Source organism: Azolla caroliniana, unplaced genomic scaffold (genome assembly GCF_043228905.1).
Source record: "Azolla caroliniana isolate FFs.n. ecotype wild unplaced genomic scaffold, voAzoCaro1.0.p SCAF_11, whole genome shotgun sequence".
In the NCBI taxonomy this organism is placed as follows: Eukaryota; Viridiplantae; Streptophyta; class Polypodiopsida; order Salviniales; family Salviniaceae; genus Azolla; species Azolla caroliniana.
This window is the reverse complement of record NW_028230446.1, coordinates 16,895,009-16,904,101: the sequence shown is the minus strand read 5'-3', so window position 1 is coordinate 16,904,101 and position 9,093 is coordinate 16,895,009. Positions and strand designations below refer to the sequence as shown.

Here is a 9,093-nt window from a genome sequence, read left to right as displayed (position 1 = left end):
TATTGTTGCGTGTATTGTGGTTGCCGTTTCGCCGATCAATGTGTGAGTTCCGTCGGTCATATCGGTCATCGCGATCGTCATCATATCGAGCATAATCGTCGTGCCGGTCATCGCGATAGTGATCACGGCGGTCATCACGTCGGTAGTTGTCGTCTCGGCGCCGTCAATCCAGGGATCGCGGTCGGTCGTTATCCTGGTCTCGGTAGACATATCGCTCGTCCTGTCGAGAGTATGTATTTCGTGGCTCGATCTGGCGGACCGGTGCCGCCGTTGTGCAGTTCAGCATATTATATTCGCACTGCTCGACAGTGTGAGCTCGAGACTAATAGATCGGACATTGTGGTCGGTGGGGACATTCGAGGGCCAAGTGCCCTGATCCTGAACACGTCGTGCATTGGAGAGCTTGGCGAAAGCGATTGTCCTCTTGGGGAAGAGCGTTTTGTAAGGATGTCATCGAGAAGGCCACGTCGTGCTGGGTCCGATCGAGGGCAAGAACCCGCGCTATGACTTGTTCGATAGTATGGTTGGCGAAATTTGTAAGTGCGAGAGTCGTTCAGAGAGGCTCTCATAAACTGGACAGGAAAGTGTCTGGTATATGTTGTGCCGAGACATCATCGGCCACTTGTCTGTAGAGATCCTGTTCTATGTTCTAACTACCTCATGTCGTGTAAAAGGAAGAGTTTAATGTTGGATATATTGTGTTCAATCATAAAAATTGAGTGAACTTAAGACCATATAATTTTACGAGAAGGTTCTAACTTCATCATGCCTTGTAGAAGGAAAATTTTAAGGGTTGATGTTGGATATTACATAGAAGCAAACACCCGATAAAACAGTAACATAGAACTACAAACTGGTATATTTAATCTACTAATATAAATACAAGTACTTTTTTTCTTCCCCAAAAAAACTCCTTCCATTAGTTATAACATTTTACAGTTTAGAATGCTATACACAAATCCCAGTAGGGACACGATAGTTCAATACAAGTACTTTATATTCAAGTCTTATTGCATAAAACAATTACTTGTGCCCAATGGCCATAAGAGTTTGACACGGCATCTCACTCCCCCAAAAAACCTCAACATATTAGAAGTCGGGGTGTTGCCTTGAACATTTTCAAAGTCTATGACAACGTGAAGACCTTTTTACAAAGTATACGGCAACTTGAAGGTTCTTATGAGTCTGTAGTGTACATTGACACATTACCAAGGAAAATAAGTAGAATCTAATATTCCAAATTTGGGATATCCTCTATGCAAATTCCAAGATTTCCATGATTCTTTAAAGGCTCAAACAATGGCACTTCATTTGTTTAAATCTATGAGGACTTGATAACACATATACAACTAGAAGTGCACTCAAGAACTAATTTGGTAACATCAAGGTCCAATTGTCAGATCCAAGAAGCCAAGTGGTAGTTGAAAGCTCCATGGTGATTAATCCCAAGTTTGCAATCGCAAGCTACAATATTTGAGGATCAAAGACTTAATATTTGCTAGCTATACACAAAAGAATATGTATATTTAATGAGTTACATACATGGTACTATAGTGGTCCATTCCATCATATTTGTATGTATTCGTGGTATTAATCGTGATCATATCTCTCAATTTTTCTTGAAGTCAACGTATTTGATAGACCACCGAACCAACAGCGCCAAAAAACTCAATTGATAATTAAGAATATTGTGAAGGATCCATGGGTAAAATATATGCATATTGTTTTCGTATGAAACACGACGTTGAGAATATACTAGCATGCAAGCTACACAAATGAAGCTTCAAGGTTTCATGAAAAATATCCATGTAAATGACTAATGACGCGTACTTAAATTGAATGATAGAGAGGTGAAATATCTTGGGCGTTTCTAAAAAGTTCTAAAATATTGGATTCTCTAGAAAGTTCAAATGGCCTTTAGACAAAGATTATATTCCATTGAACTTCTAGAATACTTTCATGTCCTTACTATTAAAGAAAGATCTCACGTTTCTACAAAGGTCTAAAATATTTGATACTTCAAAAAAGTTTAAATGGCCTCTGGTTTTTGGGAAGGTTTTAAGGTCTCTTTGACGTTTGGGAAGGTTATATTCCATTGACCTTCTATAATACTTTAATGTCCCAATATAGATAGGGATGTAGGACTATAAGCCTCTCCATTGTGCCAATGCCAAATGTGAGGCTTATCCAAGGGGAGCCCTCTTAACTTTTAGTTCTTGTTGTGCATCACAATGTTGTTATGTAGAGGGCTTTTATATTGTTGAATATTATGTGGTTCTGCATCAAAATTGTGCATGAATTCTTACCTTTAGTGGCAAGCATCAACAAAATGAGGGTGAGGGTCAAGGCTCACTCGTAAATTGGTAACCATGGCACCTACATGAGGATTTGAATTCATTTTCTCATTGATTGCTTACATACAACAATAGTAACCTTTAATGTCGAACACATCTTTGATATATGGAAAGATATATTTTCATTCCCTGAAACCATTACGTAAGGCTTTCGGTAAGAATAATATCAGCTACACCATTTTTGTTTTAAAACTGTGAGTACATTATACCCCTAATAATAACAAAAGGAAAAGCATTTAAACATTAAATGTTTAACTTAGATATTATACAATATTTAATTAGATATGAACTAAACGAAATAATTATTGGGTTAATAGCACAATTAAATGACCTAACCATAGCAATGAGGTGATTAATCACAACGTGTGCTCAAGCAACTAAACAAAATATGTCTAATGATCAATTTGATAGTGGAGAGTGAACTAGTTCAAGGAAAGTTGAATTATAATATTGAACTTTCTTATATGTAAAAAGGAAAAGTTGAGGGATTTTTTACTCTTACATTGGATGTGTGTGATATAAAGTGCTAATCTACAGTGAATCATTGGTCTCTAAATGAGCCAATCAATTGTCTCAAAAACTAGAAACTCTAACAACCCCAACCATGACCATTAACCGTTTGAAAGTTTTTCTTTTCTTTTTTTCCAAAAAAGAATATACTCCATTAGTTAAAATATACACAACTTTGATCCCTTTCTCGGGTAGGCCTTGCCTAGACTATCCGATCCTTCATAAGTGATCTCACTTTCACATGTGTCTCTAGCGATCCTTTCCTTCACATCAACTGCATTCAATATCCCATTAGTTTTGAAAGTTTTTACATAGTGAATGCCTTGGTTTATAAGCTTATTTTAGAATGATTGGGAAATTTGGTATCGAATAAGTTTGATAGATCCCTCCGTCCCTGATATATATATATATATATATATATATATATACGCGCGCGCGCACCACACACATTATGTTTTATTCATGTAGTTGAGTTATGGGGTAACATTGATATGTGTATTCTTCATTAAGGTTGCATGAGTAACAAGGAAACAAAAGTTGAGTTTGCAAAGACAAAACGAAGGGAAAGGTTCTCCAATCCACATTATTATTGTGATCATATGAACATAAATGTTTCCCCCAAAAACATTCTCTGCAATAAAATTACCTAACCAGTGCCTGCAACAACCTTCACAAGGCCAACTTCTGTGTCGTTTTTCCTTATCGTTATTGAATGATTTTCTGGAAAATTAGTTTCTCTTTCATGGGAGTTCAAACAAGGATTTCGATTAGGTAACCCTTCTTTTACATTTGACTTGTAATATAGTGCATACAATAGCAATTGTAAAAATCCAAGGCAAAAGCCACTCCCATTGGATACCTGGATAATTAAATAAAACAACCAAGTAGTATAACAAACCATAGGGCAACCTTTACATGCACATTTTGTCATGCTACTATAGTTTGAAAACATATAGTGTTGGTTTGATTATTTATACCAAAAAAAACTCATACAAAGTGTTCCTAATCAATTCTTGACATCATAATATTGACACTTAGAATTTTAGTGCTATTAAGAAAGGTATGTAATTATTTTAGTTTCATGATAATCCATCTACGTTAATCCGTTAATTGAGATTTCCAACTCTCTCTACTTGAAATAACAATATGTACTCTCCTTTATTTCTCTTGAAAATCACACCTCTCATTATTCTTCGATTTTAGATGGGATGTTAACCAAACCTGCATGGTAAGAACCACATGGAACCTAGGGGAGCTCTCTTTTTATATGCACAAGCAAATCACAAGCCATATGAAACCTAAGAGCATTTGGTATTGTGCATGTCTATCTACACTCTTTCAAACACTTTAGGAGTTTGTTTAGCACTTCATGGGGGCTATCAATGTTTGGACATCATAGGAGTGAGGTAAGTACTCTAAACAATTAGGATTCTAACTAGCAAGGGCCAACTCTATCTTAAGAATCACGACTTCCTTGCTTATTTCACTAAAAAAATTCAACTCTCTTCACATAACCTTGAACTCACGTGCTCTGTCTAGTCAATGTTCTCTATCAAACCATTTTCCTAGAGAACAAATTACATTGAAGCATTCAGTTCATATGGTCACTAGAATGGAGCGGGGGTTGGTCCAAAAGAAGAAGACACAATCGCGCATCATATTAGATTCCAAGGACTCTAATATAGATGCATATCTAGATTAATAGTTTAACTCCAATTGATTGTCAAGTAGCAAATTTGGCTTTGAGGAATCAAAGAAAGAAGATGATTACAACCAAAACTACAATAGTCTCGTTACTTTTTCAATAGGGATTAAATTGAGCTTTTGACATTTTCGTTAATGATATGGATAACAAATACATAGTGCGCACTCAATATTTATCACATGTATGCCATCACTAAAAGTAGAAAATTAATACATTTTGCTACACATTTGCATATTTTACTATAACCACCATTTGACACATGGGCACATATACATTGTGTTAATGCTCACTTCATATATAGAAAAAGTTCATATCACTATAAATATCATCTTATTAGCAATGTTATTCTCATGTTTTATCGCATAACACCTACACACATACTATAAATGTATACGATAATATTCACAATGTTTGTGGCACATAAATATTTGCATCAGTCCATGCATAACCTTATATTTCTTAAGGCAACTTGATGCATTCATATTGTCTTCGAGAAATTAATTGAAGCTTTGCACAATGCATTGAAAATATGGTTCTACATGGATTGATCTACATTTATTTTTATTGGTGTATGCGTAAATGTAAATATCTACGTACCTCTATATACACATCTTTCATGAGAATGCCATAACCAAGCCAAACCCCTCCGCAAAGAAACATGGATAAAGATAAGAGGAATGGCATGTACTCTACACTCTTTGACATAATCACCATTCTCTACATTTGATTATCAGCAAATCCAAGCAATGGACAACTTTAAAAGAATTATAAAAATTAATTAAACGTTTAAATCAATATGTAAAAAGTGACACCTTACCACAACAGTTAACGGGGAAGCATACATACACACTGAGTTAAGGGCACACAATATTCCTACAATTCGAATACGTTTGTCGTCATGAGCAAACCACATTGTTAGCACCACAGTTGGTAGGTATATCAAGAGAATCACTAAAAGGTACTTGAGCAAAATTACCTAAAAACAATGTAAGAAACATTAAGAGAATCCTTCAAGAACACCATTTTTATATGAAAATTAAATTATCTAAAATTGTCATTAGGAACATCTAGGCTAGGTTTGACTAATAATAGGTCAGTGTTAGTGGTAATAAGACATTACTATATATCCACTCAAAGAATGTGTCTTATAATCGTGAGTTTATAGTAAATACACTAGAATTATTATATAGAAATATTGAATCTCTCTTTATCTAACCTTTTTTATAAAGCAAGAGTTCATGTTATATGTAGAAAAGGTCCTTCTCCCCCCCTCTCTCTATCAAGGTAAATCCACCACCTCCTATCAAGTTATGCTCTAGGAAATAGGTGTTTGACCTATAGTGATATTGGCGCTATAGAGAGTATATAGATACATTACAAAAGTCAAGAATATGCCAAATCATAGATTACCACACCTTGCTTGCAATGTTGAATGTAAACTACAAAAGAACCACAAGAGCAAAACTCTTTCATCCAGTTCGATAGTTGACATAAAAAAATGGTTCAAAAGATGGGTTGTGGAAGACTCCACGAGCTTTCAAGTTATCCTATGACATATGTAGTTATTGAGGACAGATTAATGGAACCACTAAGGAAGAAGTGGAAAGATGCTAAAAAGAAAAAATTAGAATCTTACATTGCAATTTGCAAACATCAATCTCGAATGTTGGGTTCTACATAAGGCAAGAAGGCCTATTCATCGTATTCAACCTTACTTCATTCCCTAACATAAGTATTAACTCTCATAGAGCCCTAACACGCCTCGGTTCTCAATCACATCCCTAGAAATTAGCCAAATACAAAGGCATGTAAGGGTATGCAAGGAAGTCCAAGTAGAGGATGAGTATCACTTGCTTTTTACATGCTCTACATATAGTGCAATTCGTGAAAACTATGATGATATATTAAGAGGGGTTGATGTCACACTAAAGAGAACACCTACAAGGTTGAGCTCATCTGTGTATGCCTTATTGACAATCGAGACTTGGTGCCTCAAAGTATGACTATCCCTTCCTAGGAAGGAGACATGCATCAAGAGAAGTTTTGTACTTAGGTCCCATGGGTCAATATTGACCTCTCTATGGACTCTAAAAAAATATCTATCTATCTAGGCCTACTAATTGACGAAATTAGTGCCACCAACAACCAAGGGGACACTTTGCTTATTTGAGATATGCATAAATTTCAAAACATAACACATGGGAAGATGGATATCCTTACTAGAAAAAACGCAAACACTAAATTGAAACGTGCTAAGAGCGACATTCCTTCGTTCCAAAGTAAAGCCTACACAAACTCAACTAAAACAAAGATGCACAATACACCAAAAATTTTAACATGGAAAACCCTCTATGAGGGTAAAATCATATAGGACCAAGTCCAAAAATCTGCCCACTATTTGCAAAAGTAGAAATACAACAACGTCGTACTCTAGGTAAACTAGAGTGTCAAATTAAACAACAGAAAAACAAAAAGTCGAATCAATAAACTCGACAAAACAAGAACACCATCAAAGACTTGTTGGCAAACAGGGGGACTAACAAAGATGTTGAGGCACATGGCATCAATGTTTGTTTGTTGTGGAAGGAAGGAATTGATGGAATAAGCAAAATGAGTTGATCCAATACACAAAAGTCTAATCAATAAACATGACCAAACAAGAACACCACCAAAGACTTGTTGGCAGACATGGTGTAACAAAGATGTTGAGGATCATGGCATCAATGTTTGTTTGTTGTGCAAGGAAGGAATTGATTTGAAGCATGCTCTCACAATTCAACACACTCTCTCTAAATCTTCCATTTTCTCCCAACAATGTCTATAACCCAAAAACATTTGGGCACCTTTGGCCAAGCTTGTACGTTCAGGAGGAGTATCCTCAATCAAAACATAGAATTGGGGATTTATAATCTCTCTCTCTCTATGTGTGGGTGCGCGCGCAAGTGCACGTGTATACAAAATGCAACATGAAAGTAGGATGGTCTAATAACATGTTTGAATTCAATGCAATATCCCTAGCATACGTTACTCATGGTGTGTTTCACAACTCCTTGCAACTAGAAAAAACAACTATGTAATACTTTGAAGCGAGGCTTTAACTAGTAATATATATATATATAAATGCTTAATAGTTGCTCATTATTATTTTTTCAATTTTTATCAAGAAAAGGGGATTTACCCTGTCCTTAGAGTTGGCTGCATAGGTTAAGTAGACAGAGAGGTAGAATGTCTGAAAAGCACATCCACTTGTACCAATGGTGATGAGGAGAATTCCACTACTATCAAGGATGCCGTAATATAGCCACAACATGTTGCTTAATAATGTACACACATAAGGGAATGAAGAAAATGACTCCGTTGAACCCTTCTTAATTATACTCCAAAATGTAGGCCTTCAATAAACACATCACATCACAACATTAGCCTTCCTAATTTTTGCATAATTGATCAAATCATGTCACACATTAACAAGGGTTAATGATAATAGATGATATGTATATATAAATATTAATGTGGCACATATCCCATGATTGCTTAGATCGATCAATTGTTAGAAATGTTTGCTAGGCATGAAATGAGAGTGTCATCTTAATTAGCTAAAGTTATAAAGATAGAGACTTAGATTCATATACCCATGGTACATGGTAATGATTAGTGCAATATTTAAAAAATGAGCTAGTATTCTTACATTGGAGAAGCTAAAACTAGTATTGAAAGAATGTTCCCTGCGTTGTCATAAGAAAAGAAAAGCACAATTAGAGTTGAATGATTACTCTTGAAATGATGTATAGCACATGCAATCGTTCATAAGTATTGATAAAAACTCACCAACAATCCCCAATGTGAAAGCAACTAGCTTCATGATTAGGAGACAACTTGAATGCTAATGAGATCAAAATTAATAGCTAATGTACAAGATTCGACAAATGTCAGGGCTGTGTTTTCAATGGCATAAACAAAACTCTAAGCTTTCATACAGAGTGCTAGATTGTCAATAAAATAGTTGGGAAACATCTTGATTCTTATTATCAATACAATAGTTGTGATATATATTGGTACTTATTGGAAGCAAATGGTGTGCATGAAAATGATGGGTAATAATATCATGAAGTCACCAACTACGAGAATGATAGATTATAAAAGAATAAGAAGCATTGCAAGAAAGTTTCTTTTGTAACTTCAAATATTGTTCGGCGCACACGCAAACACACACACACACATATCATTGTGATTTTATATATTTATATTTCGATATACATGCATGCACTTGTGAATACAATATGGATTTACATCTCTCTATATCTACACACAGACTTGTATGCATCATGTACTATTTATGCAATGCATATGTACATGGAAAGTGCATGCGAACATGCATCTAAGAATTGTTCTAATGATTTCCTAGTTTTAAGTAGATTATAGAGTTACGGCGAGTTCATTGTTAAGAAACATTGATCATTTCCCTTCTACTAGGAAACCATGACAAAACAACAATGATGCGAGTAAATCTAGTTATTCCTTAAA

At 35.3% G+C, this 9,093-nt stretch overlaps 1 protein-coding gene across 2 annotated transcripts; it reads right to left on the bottom strand.

Annotated features, from left to right (window-relative positions):
* Positions 1-3,422: 3,422 nt before the first annotated feature.
* Positions 3,423-8,698, bottom strand: LOC147858124 (bidirectional sugar transporter SWEET16-like). 2 transcript variants are annotated; one of them, XM_087326654.1, is made up of 6 exons: positions 8,398-8,698; positions 8,258-8,294; positions 7,748-7,961; positions 5,387-5,545; positions 5,167-5,286; positions 3,423-3,723 (listed from the first exon to the last, which is right to left on the bottom strand). In XM_087326654.1, exons 1-6 carry the CDS (start codon positions 8,429-8,431, stop codon positions 3,511-3,513), a joined length of 777 nt encoding a protein of 258 aa, XP_087182780.1. In that variant the 5' UTR covers positions 8,432-8,698; the 3' UTR covers positions 3,423-3,510. The 2 variants fall into 2 exon arrangements, with proteins under 2 accessions (XP_087182780.1, XP_087182781.1); XM_087326655.1 differs by lacking the exon at positions 8,258-8,294 and having other exon boundaries at positions 8,398-8,697.
* Between the last annotated feature and the right edge of the window lie 395 nt (positions 8,699-9,093).